The 22,678-nt window shown below is 40.3% G+C and overlaps 2 protein-coding genes across 8 annotated transcripts in view; one reads left to right on the top strand and one right to left on the bottom strand.

Moving 5' to 3' along the window:
- RASGEF1A (RasGEF domain family member 1A) overlaps nt 1–9,532 on the top strand; it is a 150,007-nt gene extending 140,475 nt beyond the window's left edge. For all 5 annotated transcript variants that reach the window (XM_090144744.1, XM_031602498.2, XM_031602497.2 and 2 more), the window contains 9 exons: nt 1,671–1,892; nt 2,183–2,257; nt 2,469–2,561; nt 3,338–3,440; nt 3,724–3,803; nt 4,453–4,644; nt 5,524–5,647; nt 5,889–5,961; nt 6,879–9,532. In XM_090144744.1, the coding sequence (XP_090000870.1) occupies nt 1,671–1,892; nt 2,183–2,257; nt 2,469–2,561; nt 3,338–3,440; nt 3,724–3,803; nt 4,453–4,644; nt 5,524–5,647; nt 5,889–5,961; nt 6,879–6,903 (987 nt within the window). In that variant the 3' untranslated portion in view covers nt 6,904–9,532. The remainder of the gene's footprint in view (nt 1–1,670; nt 1,893–2,182; nt 2,258–2,468; nt 2,562–3,337; nt 3,441–3,723; nt 3,804–4,452; nt 4,645–5,523; nt 5,648–5,888; nt 5,962–6,878) is intronic.
- Nucleotides 9,533–17,064: 7,532 nt separating this feature from the next.
- Nucleotides 17,065–22,678, bottom strand: part of CSGALNACT2 (chondroitin sulfate N-acetylgalactosaminyltransferase 2) — a 30,474-nt gene continuing 24,860 nt past the window's right edge. For all 3 annotated transcript variants that reach the window (XM_031602499.2, XM_090144741.1, XM_090144742.1), the window contains 3 exons: nt 21,590–21,684; nt 20,122–20,203; nt 17,065–19,051 (listed from right to left, as the gene is read on the bottom strand). In XM_031602499.2, the coding sequence (XP_031458359.2) occupies nt 18,759–19,051; nt 20,122–20,203; nt 21,590–21,684 (470 nt within the window). In that variant the 3' untranslated portion in view covers nt 17,065–18,758. The remainder of the gene's footprint in view (nt 19,052–20,121; nt 20,204–21,589; nt 21,685–22,678) is intronic.

Here is a 22,678-nt window from a genome sequence, read left to right as displayed (position 1 = left end):
TAAACTCCAGGTCACGCCTGCTCAGACCAGCTGAAACTTTCAGCTTTGTTTTCCAAAGTTATAAGAAAATTTAGGGTAAGATCAGGAAGAGAAAAAAACAGCCAAAACTCTTTAAGAGCTTTTGTCTAAATGTTAAGACACAATGAATTCCCAGTAGCTTAGGTAACCCATAGTTTTTAACATCACTGCAGTTTCTTCATACGTTTACACCCAGTATGTATTTGAATTTCACCTACCCTCACATTTGATTCCCTATGATCCAAAGCCAGAAAGTTTTCCTCCTGATAGAGGCACGGCAAGTCAGGCACAGCAGCTGAGGTCAAGTGATTTCAACAGAAAGCTCAGTACAGTGGAGAGCAGAATTAGCTCTCTTTTAGTCCCCCTACCACGTTCCCTCGGCATTTCTAAGCACTTGTAGCACAATATGCAAAATGGCTCCAGCCAGCTGCTGTTTAGTGGTAATCCAGTTGCTCATCAAGATGAGCTACGCTGCTTCCAGCTTTTCATTTTATTCCACTTGGGAGTTGGATTATTGCCTTGTAAAGCAACATTCTGACACTATTATTGCTTAATTATAGCATGCAATATACAAGTATTTGGTAGTCATCTTCTCTCACATCTGCTACATCATTTCCGTTATCACTGCACATTAGTGGCTTTCTGGACCATCGCAGTCATTGCAGCTCTTTCTAGTGCATCCAGTTGACTGGCAGAAACCAATACAGCATATTGTAAGCTAGGATCTGAACTGGTGGCTAATTTCAAGAGAAATAACTTGCACAAAAGCAGGAGAACAATAGCGTAATGGAAAGGAAAAGGACCGTTAAGAATTAGTTTTTCCAACAACAGAGAGTGCAAGGTTAGAGAACTCAAGACATTTGAAGTGGCAACAGGAGGGACAGAGGAGTATAAATGCAATCAAGGTTAGCTCCTTGGGGTTAACCTCAGAAGGAAACGTCTGTAAGACACAAAGAGTCCGTTGCAAAAATAATTTACTTGTTTTAGTTATCAAACAAAACAAAACCTGACTGGGTGGATTATATATTTTTTGCCTTACCAATGTAAGGATTGGATCCATAAGGACATAAAACTTGCACAGAGCATTTTAAATTATCCAAGAACATAGATTTTGTGCTCCTGCCTAGATCTGCGGAGGGTTTAATTGTTCATATCCTCACTGGGGATATTTTAGGGCTATATTTCTGGACATGATATGCATTCCCTGGATTCTACATAAGCTAAGTAGACTTGATCATCAGGGGGTCTGATCAGAATGGGAAGGCTTTTCATCACTTAAATCCTAGAATGGCCTGGGTTGAAAAGGACCACAATGACCATCTAGTTCCCACCCCCTGCTATGTGCAGGTTGCCAACCAGCAGACCAGGCTGCCCAGAGCCACATCCAGCCTGGCCTTGAATGCCTGCAGGGATGGGGCATCCACAACCTCCTTAGGCAACCTGTTCCAGTGCCTCACCACCCTCTGGGTGAAAATCTTCCTCCTAATATCCAACCTAAACCTCTCCTGGCTCAGTTTAAAACCATTCCCCCTTGTCCTATTCCCTATCCACCCTCATGAACAGTCAGTCCCCGCCTGTTTATTTGCCCCTTAAGCATATAAACTTAAGCGTAAGTTATATAATATAAGAAGTTGTTTCTGGTTTTCTCACAGGAAAATGGCACGGTGAAAAAGATCATTAGCCAGATGACACAGAATCTCCTGCTGGCTCTCTCTGCACGGAGCCAGTACCAGGAAATAAAAGAGAAATTCCGGCAACCTGCTACCGACAAGGGCACCATCCTCAAAACCAAGCCACAGTCTACTCAAAAGGACATCCTGAGCGTGTGCTGTGACCCTCTGATCTTGGCACAACAGCTAACCCATATTGAACTGGTGAGACATCAGTTTGCATGAATTATTTTGTTTTCCATTTATTGAGTATTTATGTACTCACTGTATTTCGCTACAGGGTTCAGTGAAAGCCTATGAAACGAGTTCATTAAATTAAATACCAAGCGATGAATGAGAACATCTAGGTAACTCCCATATAAACACTTGGTATTTAGGAGTAAAGAAAGCTTAAAGAAGACAGAAGTTATAAAACTGCCTAATAACTTAAGTCTTATTGGTGCACTGAACTCTGGCTGCCTGTACAATGACAATCTCTAATCTTTCTGACTCAGGAACGGGTGAGCAACATCTACCCAGAGGATCTGATGCAGATTGTCAGCCACATGGACTCCCTGGATAATCACAAGGTACAGGAAGGGGTACAGGGAGAAACAGAAATAAAGACTGATCAGGATTCCAGCATCCTTTGTGCATGAAGGGTTTCCATTTTCTAACCTTCTTTAAGCTCATGCCTTAAACACGATCCAATAAGACTTTGAACAAGAAGGAAGCCTATCCCTTAGTATACCAACTTCATCACAATAATGATTAATAAATACATGGTCTTTTCTCTTACAGTGCCGAGGTGATGTTACCAAAACCTACAATTTGGAGGCCTACGACAACTGGTTCAACTGTCTTAGCATGCTGGTGGCCACTGAGATTTGCAGGGTAGGTACAAGCAGAAGATAAGATCGAAAAATAATCCTGTCCTTAAGCACAAGTGGTAGGTAGTGGTCTATTAGAGATTTAAACAGAAGCAATCTAATTAAAGAGAATTGCATCATTCAAGCATTAAATCATTCACACGCTTTTGTTTAAGAGCAGAAGATTAAGAGTTCAAAGCTATATTTGGCTTTGCAAGTGTTTTCCAATTTTGGGTAGCTCCCATAGTAACAGTCTTGTAGCAAGATGGAAGTTGCATTGAGTTTGAGGTGAAAGTTTAGAGTTTTTTTGTAAGTATTTTCAAATGCATACATGAATTTCTAAGATATGCATCTATACAGAAATTAAGGGGAAAGGAATATCAAGATGTGGCCATTATTCCTCTTCACATCCAGGCTACACACCCTGTTCTTAAGTCTGTCTGCTGCTGTCTCCTTAGGTTTAAGTGTTTTGGCATATATTCTCATAACAGCTTGATGTTGTGCCCCTTGCCCAGAAACAGGAAGCAGTTGAGAGGTGTCCAGTTTGTTCATACAAGCTCACCAAGACACTGAACTGAATTACACTCTTCCACAACTGGGCAAATAAATGGTATCAGCCTCACATACTATTTTATTAAAAAAAAATCTTAATAAAATATCCCCAGGCCTACATACTCAGATTGCTTAACTAGATAAAGCCTTGAAGCCTCTCTTCAATCAGCTTGTAATAATCCTTCAACAGAAAACGCTAACCAAAATTCAGACTACCCCTTCCCTCTTAACAGATCATCATTTTTCCAGGTTGTAAAGAAAAAACAGCGTACAAGAATGGTGGAATTTTTCATCGATGTGGCAAGAGAGTGCTTCAACATTGGAAACTTCAACTCAATGATGGCTATTATCTGTAAGTAACCTGAACACAGGTGACAAAAGGCATTTCATTATGCAACCCAACTGGCAAAACCACACTTATACTTGCCTTAAGCTGGCTGACCACGCCAGCCCTTCTACAGGCACAGTATGCATCAGTGACAGAGGAATGCTTGTGTGTGGTGGTAGGGAGTCACCTACATCTTCTGTTTGTCAAGCTGAACTGCCTTGCAAAGTATAAGCAAGGTGCTGCCATAGAAGTATGTATTAACCCTACGTTCCTGCAACTCAGTTGTTTGTTTTGTCTCTTTTCAAAGCTGGCATGAACTTGAGTCCTGTGGCACGGCTAAAGAAAACTTGGTCCAAGGTCAAAACTGCCAAATTCGACGTGTTGGAGGTATGTATAAAGTTCAGACTTGATTTAGAAATCAGTCAGATAGTAATTTCACAGTGAAGGTCTGGATGAAATCAAGTCAGAGATCACAGAGACACCTTTGTCAGCGGTCACCTGTACATAAACACCTGAATTCCAAAACTCTTGCTTAACTGCAAAAAAAGAGCTTATGTAAGTTTTCTGTAGGCTACCTGTCATATCTTTACCCCCAAAGCACTGAAGTACCTTACATTTTTCATGCAGGTAAATGCTTTTTTGCATCCCATAAAACTGATTAGAGTACTCCATCTAGCGGCCTGAATCTGAATCAAAACTAAACTTAATTGCAACTATTAGATTGATGACAGCAAGTTGAAATAATTGCCCCCAGAAATCATTTATTATTTCCTTTCATCTTCGCGTTAGCAATGGAATGAAAGCAAAAAGCAAAGCTGTTGTGCAACCCTCCTTTCAAACAAGACAGGAATTAGGAAACATAAAACTTTTGAATCCAGACCTGATTACAACATAAGGTACTCTAACTTAGAAGCTTAAAATGGTACCCAGTGAAATCATACAGCATGTACTCCGATAAGATCAAGGTTGTTGGTTTTTTTTTTAATAATATTTAAGTCATTTTTGTGACATGACTGCGTTTCCCCTCTAAAAACAGCATCACATGGATCCATCCAGCAACTTCTGCAATTACCGCACGGCCCTGCAAGGAGCAGCACAGCGATCTCAGACCGCCAACAGCAACCGAGAGAAAATAGTCATCCCAGTTTTCAACCTGTTTATTAAAGATATCTACTTCCTGCACAAAATACACACAAACCGCTTACCCAATGGGCAGATAAACTTCAAGGTAGGCTTTGCTTTTGTGAGGTCTATAACGCTTAGGCAAACGTTTTGCATTACAGTTCTCAAGTGTCAGATGTTTAAGTCATCCCAGCATTGCTATCAACTAGACTAAATGATACCATCATCCAGGGGAAGTGATATTAAGGTCTCAAGACCAAGTTTCTGTAAAAGCCCAGTGATTGCAGTTGCTATGTTTGCATTCTGTATCCAGCAGAACCACGCGCAACTGCTTATGCAGGAGAGAATCCACAGGACTGCTGGCATTTAATTGCCTTCAGTTAAGAGGTCGGGTTTTAAAACAGAGTAAAAAAAGAGATCAGCTTCTGTTAGTTTTAGGTAAAATGAGCCAAGCACACTGCAAACCATGAAATGCATGAATACAAAAGGGATGAAATAATATTCGTAACGAAAGAACTAATAGATGAAGATGGGGAGGGAAATAAGAATTTTGAAGCCAAAACCCAAATGTTAAAAAGTTATTCAAGTGAAAACTGAACATAAGTAATCTTATCTTAGCCAACTGAGAAAGGAGATCTCTTCAAGGAAGGTTACGCTCATGCAAGCTTTAAAATTAAATAAAAAATGCAAAGGCAAACAAGAAAATTGTTTGGAACAGTAAACATTTATCACTCCCCAACTGCGCTCCTGGAATACAATCAGAGCCCCAAACTGTGAAAGCTTGGAGAAGGTCACAGTACAGAGAAATTTATTCTTAACCCAGAGCTGCTAAAAATCTAATATGAAAGAATAGCAAGGAAAGAGGTGGAATAAGAATAGAAAGAGCAGAAGCGTGAATCAGATGAGACAGAGGCTCTGAAGTTAGAGAGAGGAATAATATTTGAAGGAAAAGTGATTGTAAAGCTCTTTAAATTACCTCATGCAGAAATTCTGGGAAATTTCGAGACAGATTCATGATTTCCTGACATGGAAGCAGGTCGAGTGTCCTTTTGAAAAGGACAAGAAGATCCAGAGTTATCTGCTCACCGCACCCATTTACAGTGAAGAAGGTAAAAACCCTTACTGAACATTATATAGCCCATTATGTAGTCTTCCTACTTGAAGTAGAGAGCAAACCGTTGGCATGCAAGAAGAATATTTCATAAGCATGTATTACCAGCTCCACATTGGCTTCTGATAAGAGTGATAAGAGAAAACCTCACTGGTAAAGTCTTAAGTTACAACTCTTCTGTGAATTATATTATATTGGTTTCATTTAAATAATCCAGTTGTTCTCTTCTTATTTCCCAGCTCTGTTTATTGCATCTTTTGAAAGTGAAGGTCCAGAAAACCACATGGAAAAAGACAGCTGGAAAACACTCAGGTGAGAAGCTTCCTCAGCATGAGATTTCTGCAGACCTACACATGCTTGTTAACTCTTCATAAGCACTTTTGCATATTCAACTCAGCTGTATCTGCAGCCTGAGAACATGAAAAAACAGGTACAAAAGAATCAGCTTCTTCCCTCCTGCTTGCATATCCATCCAGTAAATAGCTCCATTTTGGCCTAAATATATTTATTTCTTTCAAAATCCAAATCCAATAAAAATTTCTATAGGATTCTGATAAAACTTGTCCAGTCAACTCAGGCTCCAAGAGCACTGCTTGACATCATGAAAGAACGTGCTCAGTTTAGGCTATCAAACGTAGCCCTAGAGTCTGTATTTGAGTCTCTATTGTACTGCTAGCAATAGTTGAAGATGAGAGGGCAATGTATGTTACTCGCCTGAGCACATTCTGAAGGCTACAAGGGTTATACCTTTATTTTAAGTCAGTATTATTTTGGAACTTAGAGAGGTAGGCTAACGTATAATAGTTGAAAAAATCAACCCTTTCATATAATCATAGATTGGCCTGGGTTGAAAAGGACCACAATGCTCATCCAGTTCCAACCCCCTGCTATGTGCAGGGTCACCAACCAGCAGCCCAGGCTGCCCAGAGCCACATCCAGCCTGGCCTTGAATGCCTGCAGGGATGGGGCATCCACAGCCTCCTTGGGCAACCTGTTCCAGTGCCTCACCACCCTCTGGGTGAAAAACTTCCTCCTAATATCTAACCTAAATCTCCCCTGTCTTAGTTAAAAACCATTCCCCCTTGTCCTATCACTATCCTCCCCATTAAGCAGCCTTTGAAGAAAGGCTTCCAGTTATGGAAGAGAGATCGGTCCATTGCCAACCTTTACCAAAACTATCAAGACAGTCACAATACAAAGCTTTTCTCTTTTACTACTTCTTTCTCTAGGACTACTCTGCTTAACAGGGCCTGAGATTTTTGGATCTGATCTGCAGACTTCGAAGCACACAGAATGAATGTGTTTTTACAACCTGAAAGACTTGGACTGAGTTAAGATGACCTCACTGGTTGAGGTCTGTTTTGTATATACAGTACCTTTTATGAAACAAAACGTGGTAAATATTTCACATGTCAACCTTAAGGCACTTAAGTGAAGGGTTTTGTTTTTTTTATTTAAGAAAAAAAAAAAAAGGGCAGGGCCCTGTTCTCAGAGATGAAGCGTATCATGGGAGGTGGGATCCCCGGGGAGATCTTATTCTATCAGCATCCAAATTTTTATTTTTTATTACTTCCACCAAAACAAACAACAGTTCAAACACACATCTCAGCTAGAGCCGGTGTTAAATACTCCATTGGACCAATAGCCTACACAACACTCTGTGTGTCTACCTGTGGTTTCATTCCAGTCGGCGAGAGCGATCGTACGTACGAGTGTTTGTAGAGTCAAGGCCTTAGACATCTGCAGTAAGCCTGTTCCTCTCCTACATCAGAAAATAGTGCCTTACAAGGTACTGACATTGTGTAGTGTACCTTCTATTACGCTGGATTGGAAGCAAGGAAAATAAAAATCTGGATGTCTCGAAACCAGCCACAACGTACTTTTTAAATAAAAATGAAGAATATGACACGTGAGGTAGAGTATACCTGCCTGTGACATTGATGGTGCAGCAAACGTATTTTTGTTACACAATTTAAAGAGAAGATGGGGTAACTACTGAGGGTTGTGCGTCTGTGTGTGCGTATGTGTGTGCATGTGTGACTTTGCACACATCTTCTGGGAACTATCCTTCGAATTCTGATTGTCAGAATAGTTTGTGTTTTCCTTTTCAAGAATCAGGGATTTTTTTTAATTTTTTCTTTTTTTTTTTTTTCTTAAAGAGAATGATGTCTAACCTAGATTATCTCTGCAAAACAGGTTCAATATGTATTTCTGCCAACAGTTTACAGAAAAAAAAAAAAATAATCATGCACAAATAAAGGAGAGGGAAGTTAACTCAGATGTCCAACTAAGGCTCAAATTGCCAAAGAAGGTCAAGAGCTCATCTCTACTGACTTGGGCATTTAAACCCCTTGGTTCCTTTGAAAATGCTAGTCTGGACTTTAAGACCAAAGCAAAGACAGACTTACATCATCAACTCGTTCTAGTGTTTTGCAAGCCATGACAGCCTAGGGCAGGACCCACTGAAATCTATAGGAAAACAATATAAGGAACTAATGAAGCCTTTGGATCTAGGTCAAGGTTAGAGATGATCTATAAACTCATTGATAGTTAGAAGTAATGCCCATCATGTCCAACTTCTCCTTTTCACCCTGAGTTTATACCTATTTATCTTTCCAAATGAGCATGAGAAGCTTAAGACTAAGCAATTCATTTCAGAAAAAAATGTTACACATTTCAACATTTTTTTTTTCTTTCTCCCCAAATGTCAAGTTAAGACAAAAAAATGAAAATAGGGTCAGATTGAAAACTACTTGGCTTTATGAATTATTACCTGTGAATATCTACTATCCTTTCCAGTAACCGTTCTCTTAAGGCATGAGGGCCAGGTATTCTTAAACAATGACTGAGCTGGGCTGTCCTATTAGAATTTCTCTTGCTTCACAAGCCCTTTCAAGTGCTGCGGTTACAGCCTTCTCTCATTGATCATCACAGAGCATCTCTGCACCGCTTCAGTTAAAAATGGTCGATTTTGAGTAGCATCCTATCAGAATTCTGTGTTGAAGCAGGGACAAGACTTGCTGGAACGAGGGTCAGGTTTATTCCAGTCCATTTGCCTCTTGTGGCTGAGTGCCTACAGCCTTGAGCAGTGCCACTGTTTCACGTAGCATCAGCACACACTTAACAGAGAATGTTTGCTGCTGTGTTGGCCCTGCAGTACAGTGAAATATTCAAGAGCCTTCCCCCTCTCTCCCTGTTCTCCCTCCTGCCCCCTGCTAAATACTTAAAGATTACAACAGTGAGTCGGGGTAATAGGAAAGAGAAATCAACATTTTGCTATTCCCATAGCATTGAAATCAACAAGTTACACCTTGAAGAAGCAGGAAAAAGTAGAACAACTGTTGCCAGGAACAGCCCAGAAAAGGAGAAGGGATAATTCTTATGATCTGCTGCTATTTTTCCTGTGCTGAAGCACTGACCTTCAGTCCTGGACTAGAGTAAGAATATTTATACTGTATTATTACAGTGTTTTGCACTTTCAGAGATGTTCTAGCTAGTAACGTTGTTGGACACTATAAAAGGGATTGTATATCAGCTTTGTTTATGTAATTGAGATTTAAAAAGGATGCTTAAAATTTAAGAAAAAAAATATATATTTGAAACGCAATTTTAGAACACTTCCTGTAAATGTATTAAAGAAAAGCTTTCACATGAATGTGCACTTCACTGGTCAATCAGTCCTAGTATATACTTGAAATCAATGCAGTATCCACATTGGTTCCTTTTTCTTTTTCTTCCCTCAGTTTGATACATTCCTTAAATACTGTGTTTTGCTATTCTGAGCTGAAATGCTAAATATAAAGCTGTACCATAAAGCAGGATATTCTGTGTTTGACTGGATGTGCTTGCATTAATAAAAAAGAGTTGCTTCAACCAGACCCAACTTTTTCTGTGGCTGTTTTTCCACTTGCAAACCAACCAAACCACAAACGAGTGGGTGAGCATGGTGAACTAACTGTGGAATATAACATCATTGCAAAGTACTATTTTTTATTTTTTTTTTTAACTTCAGTATGAATCCTGACTTATTAAGCCCCAAGCTGCAAGGCAAATCCAGTTTCCTAATGCTTCACCCAGTCCTACCACACCACCTCCTATGCCAGGGATATAAGCCTTAAAAAAAATGCTTGACTTAACAATTGAAGGGGCTCTGGAGATCACCTAGGCATTCTTCATCTGTTTAAAAAACCCTGGGGAAATTGTTTTGGTAACCAGCCATCCACAACAGACTCACAGAGTAGAACAGCACTACTTTCCATCATCGTGGCTAATTACAAAAGATAATGTTTACCAACATTCAGAGGATCGAGCAGACAGGATTCCTGATGAGCAGTTCACACTCTTAATTAATACACTTATTACAGCCCCAAAAACTCATTTCCAGCTACTTCCCATCCAGTCATAGAACTGCTCAGGTTGAAAAAGATTTTAAAGATCATCTAGTCCAACCCCAACTTGACCATACAACTCTAACAAACCTCAGCTAAACTACATCCCTGAGCACCACATCAAATGGTTTTTAAACACATCCAGGGACGGTGACTCAACCACCTCCCTGGGGAGCCTATCCCAGTGCTTAACAACCCTTTCTGTAAAGTTTTTTGGGATATCATAGGGATAAGTTAGGGATAAGTTAGCTATTTACACAGGCATAGGAGGAAACAATAAATTAGCTTTCCAAGTGCTTTACTTCCATTAGAGAACAACACAACCACAATAAGCAGCAACTGATTGCCAGTAAGATGTTTCTAGTGATAATAGCAGCAACTTCATTTATCAAGTCAATAGTTCAAAACCAAACAAACAAACAAAAAAAAACAGCTTTCTTTCACCAAATAATTCACAGGCAGCAGAACTCAGCTGATAGCAGACACTTGAACACATATGGGGACATAAAACATAATTCTTCTGATGACAGTAAGAAACAGATCTTTTCCATTCTGTCATGTAATTAAATTTACTGAGGCCAACCTCCCAGCTAATTGGAAAAGCCTGAAAACAATGTATGGAAAATGTTTTTGCCTTACAGCTCTCTGCAGCCATCATATAAGCCCAAGTGGACTATGAGAGAATTAAAAAGGCATAAATACTTATCCTAAACTAGTAGAATTATAGAGGAAATTCCCAGACCAGTGAGCATGCAAGTATTAACAGCTGCTGCTTCCAAGTTTTCCCTTCAATGCCTGTCCTTGGAAAGGCAGAGATAATAACCGGGCACGTTTGAAATCTCAGCACATCAGCCTCCAACAGATGCTCAATGACCCTGCAGAACACATCCCTTATTCCAATGCTCCCCCAACAGCATCATCTCCTGGCACTGCACACACAGGTATACTCCAAGGTGAGCATGAAACAGGTACTTGCTGGATCAGTTTGGCAGTGCATTTGAAGCATAGTTATCTCCAGCACGTAGCTTGGAACGCAACAGGATTTAAATAGTCCTGAAATTTCTCACGCCACCATTTTTAAGGCTCCCTGACACCACTTTCAGCTTTTGTGCAGAAAATGGATGCAATCAGCAGCTGCAAAACACCTTTAAGGTTATAGCATGTTTTCATAAGGAAGTATGATCAAGGCACGTGCCATGCAGGGAGTGCTGACGCAGCCTGAGATGTGTCCTGCCTTCCCCTCAGATACGATCAAAAAGAAATTCAAACCAGCAGAAAATGCAACATGAAATTCAGAATAACAAGCCAGTAAAGATACTGCTTTCGACCCAGTAGGATACACAGCTTGTGGCATTAGGCTTCTAACAAATAACAAAGGGCACTTTGAGTGTAGAAAGCAGTATTCATTGATTCCAATATGCAGTTACTTGAAACTATCGATAGTAACTACAAGGAAAAAAAAACACAAACCCAAGCCAATAAAGCAGGATGTAAAGGAGGTAATTTTGCAGGTAACATGGTACTTTTAATTTTACCTAACAAGATACTTGCTTTAATTCATCTGAAAATCAATACTGACAGACATCAAAGTAGTTGATAGCATCTGATACGTGAACATCCTGAGGCCTCTCCTGAACCCAGGGTATATTAAATAGGAAAGAGTTGCTTTCCATCATCATCCAACACTGAAAGTTTCCTTTTAATATTTAAACAACATCCCTACTTATATTCAATTCAAATGAGGTATTATTGCTAATACCCCCAAACAAAGAATACAAGGGAACCAGCACTATAACCAATCCAAATGAGTCAAGGCAATTTCTCTCACATGGAAACAACAACCAAACCAACAAGAGAAGCAGCCCACCAACCCATCAGCATAGGACTTACGTTAGGGAAGATAAACAGACTGCAGTTGAAACCCAGATTACTGGAAATTGAGCTCTGGCAACTTGTCTACTGCAAATGCATTCATTCCTTTATCTCTTCTGCCTGCCTGCAGTTGTATGTATTTGATGGAAGCCTTTTAACATTTGCAGCACTCAAAATACTGAAGATATTGAACTACACATGCCTGGAGCCTTTTGTACTCAGTGCTAAATAATTAATACCAGTTTGAGAAATCTCTCCTAAAATCCTTTTTAGGCATAAAATTCAAGCAAATCAATAATACAAAACAGTAATAACAATCCATAACTCAAACTTCTCCCTGTATTTCTCACTTCCCTTCTCAGAAATTCCACAGCATCCACAGAGAACTTTAAAAGAGCTCAGCAGCCAGGAAGCTTACTTCAAAGAGATTTAGAAAACAACCAGAAAAACAACCAAACCAAACAAATAGGACAGGAACTCCAAAGGTTCATAGGCCACAACAGCACACAGCTGTTCCTGATAACTGCCTGGCAAGGGCAGGTGCTGCCCACATGCACTGAGTAACCCAGGCTCAATCTTTTCCTGACCTCCTCTCCAGAATTTACCTGAGCACAAAGTAACCCCCGTGATTTTATTTTTTTCCTTCAAGTTATCCCTTCAACTGGGAGAAAATGATCCTTTTCCACGAAGCCTATAATGAAGATGGGGACAAGCCAACCAGGTCACTGAAAACTCCAAGTTAAGCATTTTCTTCCAAGTGAACACAAACATGCTTTATTTACCACAGAACACAGCCACGCTCCCAAACAGGGCTGTGTGCTAAGGCAATCCTATGCAATCAGACTGAAACGTGGAATTCAAAATCTATTTAACACTCAGTTTTCATTTCAGAAGTACGGTTTGCTTTGCACTAACACCCTACAGATCTCAGCTACAGTCGCTGTTCTCCAAACCCAGCACAAATCCTCCACAGAAGCACACCAGTCTCCCTACTCTAACCAAGACCATTCCCATCCTTAACTGCAACCTCAGAGCAACCCAGCCCAGTAAAAAAAGCAAAGATTTACCTTACTTGAATACAAGACATACACCACAATGTCCAAAAGAGGCCTCCTCTACCAGCTTCAGAATCCTACTGAGATCAGGCAGTTATTGCACACAGCCCTAATTAAGCACAGCTGCCATCGTTAAAGCAATCACCACAGCTGTGGTAAGGACCACCCCTCATGGCAGGGTTTTCAAGCAGCTATTTTCTAGTTCTTTTTTTCTAATCTACCAATCTAATTATGGAAAAGGCTACTTCATTCATAAATGCAATATACCAGCATGAAGCAAGGCCTGAACTGAGAAGCAACGCCTGGCTTCATTTTGTACAGCATCTAACATGAAACTGCATCCCATACTAATCTCAATTGAACATCCCCAATCAAGAACACATCCCCTTCCTTCCAGAGATGTTAGTTTTTCAGAAATATGACAATTAATGCATATCACATGCAACGGTTGAAAAAGCCAACACACATTACTTCTCATTTCTATGAAGCACGTTCGTATTTAAACAAATGTTACTATATTTACAGCTCTGATACTAAAACACAATGACTCCTCCAGGAAAACACAGCTGGCTTTCCACACGTGCAGCTTAGAAATGGGAACCAGTGTGTCACATAAACAGCACCTGCAAGGGCACAGGGCTGGCACCAAACCACGCACCATGGCTTCCCTGTGCTTGTGACAAATGGGATCAGCCCCACTTGTTCTGATTTGCTCCTCAGGCTCCCTGCAGCACTGCCTGAGGCACTCAGCCCTGTCTGCTGAAGGGTTTCTGCTTTTGTGCATTGGGCTAATGGTAATGTGACCTCATTACCTACACCGAGGCTATGATAACTATGATAATCTAGGTACTCAGCTTGCTCTGTAGAAAGAAGCCCACCTGAGGTTTACCTTCACTCTTAAAGCAAAGGTTGCCCAAAACAAGGTTCCCCCAGAGCAGGCTGAGGAAATAGCAGTACAGCCAGCAGCTTCTCATCAATAGATAAAATGAGAATTGCAGGCCAGCACCATTAAGTCACCCCACTCAATATCATACCTCATCCACATCATATGCAGCAGACTCAGTCTACAGCCATGAGCCAATGCCAGGCCCAGGCTAACAGCAGATGGCATTTATAGCCAGAAAAGGCAGCTAAGCCTAACCTGGTAGTACTGCAATGCTCCTAACAGGCACATCCTGCCTTGCTACCAGCACAGCCTACTCACAGCTACATCCTGAGGGAGAGGATGTGGAGGTGAGCAGAGCTGGGGCATGGCTGAACAAAGGGATGAAAATGCCCCTGCAGCACCACAGCTACTACCCTTCACAGGCTCAAAATGGAACTGCTAAACACTGTGTAACATCTTCTCTTAAGTCTTGTTGTAAGAGTCAGGAGGCTGAGGCTAAACCCTTAGCTAACGTTTTCCAGCCTTTTAACCAAATTTATGCCTAGAGCAATGTGTAGAGAGACTTTGAAATGTGGTTTATTTCCTCCCTTTCTTGGATGAGGTTAAGAAACACCTTTGAAAAGTCACAAGTTTTATTGAGAAAGAACCAATCTCTCTCAGCTGCAAGCTGAATGTAAACACATGCACTTGTATCACAGGCTGGTGGGTGCAGAAAGCAGCCAGCTCAGTGAACACAACCTGGAGATCACCTCATAATGAAGGGATATTCGACCACTTCTTGTTTCCTTGCAGAACGGAACCAATGCTGTGCAAACACCAGGTAAAGGTAATTGTCTTCAACTTCTGCTCCTTGTTGTGAACCAGATATCGAAATAGTTTAATGTATATCACTGTGAATACCATGACAAATACAGCAATACTTTGAAAAAAATCAGTGGACTAAAGCCCTATCTCAAAGGCAGTAAATATCAGAAAGTAGTTTCTGTACACTCTTGGAATTCCTGTGTGCTCCCAGAATCCCAACATTAGGCTTTTCCTAGTGCTCATCACTGTTCTTCCTCAGAGTAGCTCAGTGGCTCCAACTCCCAGTGGCTCCTGTGTTTCTCAAGAGCTGAGATAGGAGCTGATGAAAAGCCATCATCCTTGTGGCAGAGAGGCAAAAAAAATTACAGGAGCTGCATAAAAAGGGAAATAAATGGAATGGGTCAACAAGAAAGGCAATAAGTAGGGATAGAAGGAAAACAAAAAACAAAAACCTCGTGAAGGAAAAAAAAACAGAGGGTAACGTAATGCAACACTGAGTGATCCAGTACTAAGTCATCCAAAGCTTCAGCATATTTATACCACAATTATTTATGTTACTAAGGAGTTGCTCTCCAGATTTGCACATATACTTGCCTGATATTGGGCAGTGAGTTCACTCTTTGTTACACAGGTGTGTAACTCACATATCACTATCATCCACAGCCAGACAGCAGATGCTTGACCTATTAGTTTGGGACGATGGTGCACTGTGGTATCTGAGCCCTGAAATGGCCTCTGTCCAAACCCCTTCCCAAGAATGTGTAGTCAGCAGGCTTCAAGGGAAGAACTCATGAAGAATTGTTAAAAGCAGGAGAGCAGACCCAGGGAAGCAGCATTATGACTTTCTGATGCTTCTGCAGCAACACAGTGAACAGAATCAGGCTCCCTGCAACTTCTAGGTCTTAACCTTTTCTCTTTCTGTTTTGGTATACTAGGGATAGGAAAAAAACCATCTTGTCCTCTTCTTGAGAATCCCTGTTAAAATAAAACCATCTGTGCAATACTCAATTAATTAATTCTCTTCAGTGAAACCCTTGCTTACAGAAAACCACTGCACTGTATTTTGAAAAGAATAGCCATTGATTCAATAAGGCACCATCTTAACTTGAATTGTTTTGTTTATCGTAAATCAAGGCCCTGTTCAAGCCCAACAGCAAAATTCAAAAATTCTTGAGAAGAAAATAAAGACCAACTTGAAGCTTTAATGAAAAGCTGGAAGGCCAGGGTAATTAATTCATAATTTTTAATCTAATTCCACTAATAAAGAAAAAAATAGCAAGTGATAAATCATTAGGGAACGTGAGGTGCACATGATTATTAACAACTCCCTCCCTGGGAGAGGGAATTTTAATTCTTATGAGCTTTTAATTTAAATAACTGATTTCATTTCTGCTGTCATAGTTATTAATAAGCGACACTATGAACTGTCAAACACCACTGAAATAAATCATTCCTGCCATCCATGCTCTACACTGTGAGCAATAACATCATCACCTTGCAGAAGAGCAGGCGTTAGCAGACTATGAGATGTGTGTACCAAATCCAGTACCACCCAGTAGCAAAAAGAACCTGAGAAGATTCCATGCTGAAAATTATTCCCTCTGCTACCGTTGTACCCTAAGTACCTTACAGTGACTTGACACAGCACACATCCCATCCTAGTATCTCTGGCTTTTGTAACTAAGCCCAAAAGTGCCCTTTGTGAGCTAATACACTATATATCATGTTTTCACACCAACAGTTACTGCACGGAGCAGAAGTCATGATGTCAAAGAGACAAGAAAAAGCGCAGGCCTGAAAGGTCTCCTGCAAGTTCACAAATCCTCAGTCATTTGGACTACTTGTGTCTACATCCAGCTCTGCCATAAGCCATTACTAATAGTTCTTCCTTTCCCATTTCAGCCATTTAGATGAAGTACAATCACTCAGATCTGGCTATCAACGCTCTGCAGTGGGCAAAATATGAAAACTCAGCTGGATGCCAATCGTAGAGTCGTTGCTGATCAGCAGCAATGCTTAACACCTCCATACAACCTCAGTATTCATGCCAGTGCGTGCCACGTGAGAGGCATTTTTGATGCTTACTCTTGTGCCAGTAGGGCTAGGACAGCAGTAGCAGCCACAGTTTTAAGGGCCAGAGTCTCAACAGAAGTTCCCATGTACATCTTCCTAAAACTGACATCTAAATACTTGATCCTTTCCTGCTATCTTATCGTTAGGACCCACCACCAGATTACCCTGAAATACAACAGCTTCTACTTGAAATTTATGTTTCATACCTTGTCTGGATAGATACTCACTTGAGATGCAAGAATGAGCTCTTTGAACATAGTATTACTTGAATTTGGTGCATCATCTACCTGGTAAGATATCACAAAACACCTTATTTCAAATAAACAGCTTAAAACCGTTTCTAAAATGCAGATATTCCATTTATTATACAGAGAATATCAACTGCAAGAAGCCTTGCAATGCGTTCTCTCCACTCTAAGTACAATACAGTACACTGTTCTCCACAATAAGTTACATGAAGGCAAATGTTATGTACATATAAAAGGATCAGTGCCCGGAACTATTTGCACAGCATCTGCTATTCAGACAAGTAATCCATTTAGATCTTTAATTGCTTTCAGAATTCTTAAAGCAAAATGAATTCCATTAAATTCATTAACAGAACTTAAATAACTGGCTTGAGAAGGGTTTTCACTTAATTTCTCAACTCAGTGGAGACCAAGCAAATGGTTTAACCACCGAATTAGCATTCTCAGCACTAATTTTGAAAACAAATGTATTGAAAAATGAGGCATGCCATATGGTAGCATATAAGACAACATGGAGAAAAGTGACCTCCCTGCGTTTAAACTGCTTATACATCCCAGAATACCTGAAGGGGAAGTAGTAAAGTAGTAGCGCCATTGTACAAGACACTCATGAGGCATAATTCTGTTCATGCATGCTTGACCCCTTCCATTCCCTCCAAAAAAACACCAAACTGAAGAGAAAAAAAACCCCTCCCTCACCTTCAATTGAAAAAGAATAAGGCTATGTGGGATAATCAGCAGAATGGGAAGTATCCTGTGAAATGGCACTTGCTTTTCCAGTCGGAGAAATAGCTTGAGAGTACATGACTGCCTTCTGAAAACGTGTCAGAGCAAAGAGAAAGAAAGGGATAATATTGGCATAACTGCAAATAGGTCTCTAATAAATATACATGGCAATGAAACGATGGTTCCTCAGCTTAAAGGCTGAGATGAGGAAGCAAGGCTGTTGAATAAGTAACGGAGCAAAAAAATCTTTCAAATACACATTTCATAGCATAGCTTGGTTAACCAAAGTGATTTTATGACGTAGTAACTACTGTGGGAAAAGACCAGAGCCAAGAAACGCATGACTGGAGCATTCCCAACTTCTTCGATCCATCATCAAGATAAGGTGGTGGTGTCTTCAGCAGTGTGAAATTCCACTAAACACCAGAATTTCACTTGAAAAGGCTTGCGTTTCCACATGCTTTCACGTGGATTACTTTGTGTTCAACAGTGTGAACATTGGTTAATACAGCAAATGCAGTATACCGGTATTGCTGTCAAATCAACAAGTGGAACAGTTAGCATACCAATTAGCATACGCTGCCTATCTTTTTTAGTGAGATTCCTTTTCACACCTCTCACTTCTACAATGGAGTTTAAGTATAATATCCTTCCAAAGACACAGCGCAGTGAGCCATACAGACTGAAAATACTCAGATAACACAAAAGATTTAATTTAATTCTTAAAATAACACAAATGTAAGAACCAAAAAGTACCACGTGGAGAAGCGTTGAGTCGTACGTTCCACGGATTTCTCCAGTCGACACTGAAGATGCTTTCTTTGAACTACATATGCTTTCCAATTTCTTATTTGAGGTGCTTGAATTTGCAAGATACGCGGGAAATAGTATCAGTCAAACAATTGCTCAGAAAACAAATACAAGAACCAAAAACCCTTAAACTCTTCTTCACTGAAAAAGAGAGGCACTGCATTTTTAAGCTGAATTAAGGCCGTAAAACGATGCTGGTTCATTGCAGATTCAAAGTCATCGGTTTCACCCTGTCACAGGGCTCCATTTAACCCACTGCTTCGCTGTTAGTCCTGTAAGCCTGCTTACGGAGGTGAGTCTCAATCTCCTCCCTGAAGACCAGCATCCCGAGGTGCGAGTGAGAAGCTTCGTTCATGGCTTTGGACTGGATACACATGCGATACTGCTCTGGAGTGAGTTCATCCGCACAATGTTTCTCATGCCAGAGGTGAAAGAGACCAGGGACCGGCGTCCTGATCACAATAAGGTCACCATGCAAGTACTTTCTGTAAAGGTGAACATCCTCACCGCCCCAACCTTTCACTTCCAAGTCAAAACCCCCTATAAAACAGTATCAGAAAACGTTATTTTCGCACACAAGTTGTTCCCAAGGTAAAAAGAGCAACACTCCTCACATACCACGCTATCTTATATGACATGCCAGACATTCTGGAGCCATTAACTATAACCACTCCGTGCCAAAGCATGCCAAATTGAGAATGGAAAGCTTCAAACACGTAACATCTTTGTGGTGGCACTGCCCAGGACATAGATCATGCACTGCTGGCTTCAGAGAGTCCCTTACAAGAGAGCACCCAAATCACATTAACCATGACACCCATGTGACAGCTGCAGAAAATCGTCCAGCATCATTTTCCTACATGCTTTTTTTCGTTATTTTTAGCAATCATAATGGATTTCAGCAGCTGGAAATTGAGGCAGTCATGCACTACTGCAAAAGCCCTCTCTAAAAAAGCCAGCAATTACTCCACAGGTCACAAGAAAAGCAATCTACTCCACCATTTTAACATTTCTCTTGCCTTTCCAAAACCACAGTGAAAACAGCTCACACTTGCATACAAGTCATCTAAAATCATCCAGTCTTCATTTAACTTATACACAGCGTGCCTGTTATTGGAAATTAGCCTGCATGCAAATCATCAGACAGCCAATAGGTCTATATCATTATGCCTCCTAGCAGATTATCAAGAGCCTTCCAAATGTAATCATCAGGCTGTTCGCAGTTTTAATAGAGTGCCACAAGAGGGTGCCAAAGCACATTTGGAAAGTCTTGAAAATATTTAACTAATCAAGCTTACTTAGAAGAAACAATTGCAATATTTTTCTGCTATAGGTTAACTTGAGATGTGTTTCTTAGACTGTGATGTTGATTGAGACAGACAAGCAGTCTCAATAAAGTGTGAGGCTTGAGTGATACACGATAATAACAAATATCGTAGTTTCTAGCACACAAGTCAGATGGAACAGAAAATCTAGAAACATCTGATTTCTGTCTAACTTGATAGCCAGCAGATCAGAATGTCGGATTTGGCAAAGATCGCGTTAATTTCCTGCAGTCAGATAAGAACAGAGAATCAGCTTTTGAACACCTCCCCCCCATTTTTTCTTACCGACAGTTAGGAAGTCTGTCCGGTATTGGCAAGTCATCCCAAAGCCAAAGTCTCGCCAGAAACCAGAATCCTTCTTGTGTACCTACAAGTTTAACACAACAGCTTTCTGAAATGCAACATACACCAAAGGACAGACACTACACCTGGTTTAGCAGAACCTTAAATTCTTCTGATTGTCTGCTTGGTGCAGGATGCAGCATATCATGCTTGTAGTAATTCTGTCTTAGCACATATTGAGCATGTGGCTTTTCTCATTACTTAAGCTCTTCCCACCCAATTCCAAGCACTTATTCTTTTGCAGTTGTCACTTGTGCTTCTCAGTGTTAACACACCTGTTTCCTACACACCTAGTCAGACCAAGCAGTAAATTTTTTATAGCCCATAGACAAGTCATCTGTTCCTGGGACTGCAATTACTATTCAGTTTCTAATGCTAGATTTACCCCTTCAGGTAAGATAACTAAGGTTACTGAATTCAGTTACCAAAAAGTTTTGGATTGGAATAAGCAAATAAAACAGCTTTCAAGCAAGAAATGCACTTTCAGCTGTGACTACCTGAGGCCAAAAGCTTCCCTTCTATTTTCTGAAGGCTTCCAGATAACTCTTACCTTCTCAGAAGACTGAGGAAGACTAATTATGTTCACTAAAGCTGTGTTGCTCTTCACTTTCCCTCTTCAAATCTTTTTTTAACCTCACAAGTCCCAACTGCTAACTCCCCATTTCCTCTTGTGTATCCTCTTTAAATAGTTTAACCACGGACATTTTCTACAGCCATTCCACTGATAGGCAACAAAGATTCCAACACACAACACTTGTGCACATTATTCTTAAACCTATTCTACTGATTATTTGTGACATTTATTTGTGTATTATTTACATTAAAAGTTCCATAGAAATAGTGTTTCTCATGCCAAAAGCAAGATGAAATTAGTGGTGTAACAATCCAATGATCCTGGTAGAATTGGGTAACAACAGAAAAGAAACTATTTGTAGTGAATGCAGCTTCATATAGCTGAAGAGCTGCCACTGACACCTTTCCTACCTGGAGTTACATGGCACACTTCCTGACACTGCAGTTCAGAAGCAAGAGAAGCTTACAAAGCAGTATTTCCTCCTTTCAGTTAAACTATTTGCTGGAGCACAGGAGCAAAGTTGTTGCCATGTTATGCTCCCGTCCCCTGAAGTATTGACTTTCAAATCCTATAATAAGAAGCAGGTCAAGAGCTACCAACTTCACTTGATTAATTATACATTTAAGATTTAAATAGAACTCCAAGCTCATTTAAGAATGAGTTTTGTACAGTTTGATAAGCTTATCTTCCCAAATGCTTTGCCCATAATGGAGAACAACGTTGATATATACTCTGCTCAAAGTTACAAGATATTCCAAACAGACCATTAAGTTCCATTTAATTCTGTTTTAATACAAAGCACAATTGATCCCATTCAGAATAAATCATGCTACTTACCAACTGTTGTTCCACAGGGGGTGGTATATCTTGGTTAGCATAGACAATAGCAGGATTATAGAGGCTGAATACCACAGGATAAAAAACCTTTTTTCCTACAAGTCAAAAGGTAACTGTTACTCACTGTGAGCACCCTTTTGGAAGGCAAGAAGAAATGGGAAAATCCGTTATTAGCCATCACATGAAAACAAATAAATCTAAGGTCAAACTGCTAGGATTTTCCATTCAGGAAGTCTGGCATCTTGTGAGCCAGAGGCGGGGGGGTTGGCTAGGGAAAACATGTACACATCTATACTTAGATGTACATCTTTATGTACAACTATATATAATCTTCACATAATGACTGTGCATGTATACATCAAGACATTGTTGCAGGGATTTTTATCGTCTTCCAATGGTTAACAGTAAACCTACAAAAGCACTGAAGGCCAAATCGCACGTAACATTTGCAAAGAGGCAAGGTCATAACATGCAGGGTATGCAAATAAAGGCACATTTCCAAGATGCTCTCTAAAAGAACATTTACTATTTTGACCATCTTGAACATTGGGACACCAGTTCCGTGCCTTTTCCCAAAGCCTGATAAAGTCCTTCAAAAACCTCTTGCTAAGCCAGTCATCTAAAGGTTAACACTGGCAGCCCACAGGAATTCCCAGAACCTTGATTTGAATATTAGCTCTGAATGTGGACTAAATGGTTTCAGATCTCCTTGAAGCAGAGATGACAAACTGTCAGCATAAATTAGTAAACAGTCTTGCAAAATCCCTTTCATGAGAAAGCTCACGAGGCATTCCCAAGTTCTTCCAATTACATATACAACTCAGTTAACTAAGCACAGAGACAGGAGGCAAAGAGAAATTAGAACCCAAACATCTGCCTTATAGCACTCTGTTGTCTGTGAATTATCTGAGAAGTTACCAGTTCGCTCCAAATTGACATTTGGAGAAAGTTTTCTGGCCACAAGAAATCTGGAACAACGCTAAGCATTAAGAAACAACACCAATATTTGACACGAGAAGGCCTTAACTAGCATGCTTATTAACTCAAGAAAGCTTTATCCGTCTTTGCAAAAGCTTGCAGAATAAGCCT

Source organism: Phasianus colchicus, chromosome 8 (genome assembly GCF_987193195.1).
Source record: "Phasianus colchicus chromosome 8, bPhaCol1.hap1.1, whole genome shotgun sequence".
Classification (NCBI taxonomy): domain Eukaryota; kingdom Metazoa; phylum Chordata; class Aves; order Galliformes; family Phasianidae; genus Phasianus; species Phasianus colchicus.
The sequence above is the reverse complement of the archived record's forward strand: the minus strand, read 5'-3'. Positions and strand labels throughout refer to the sequence as shown.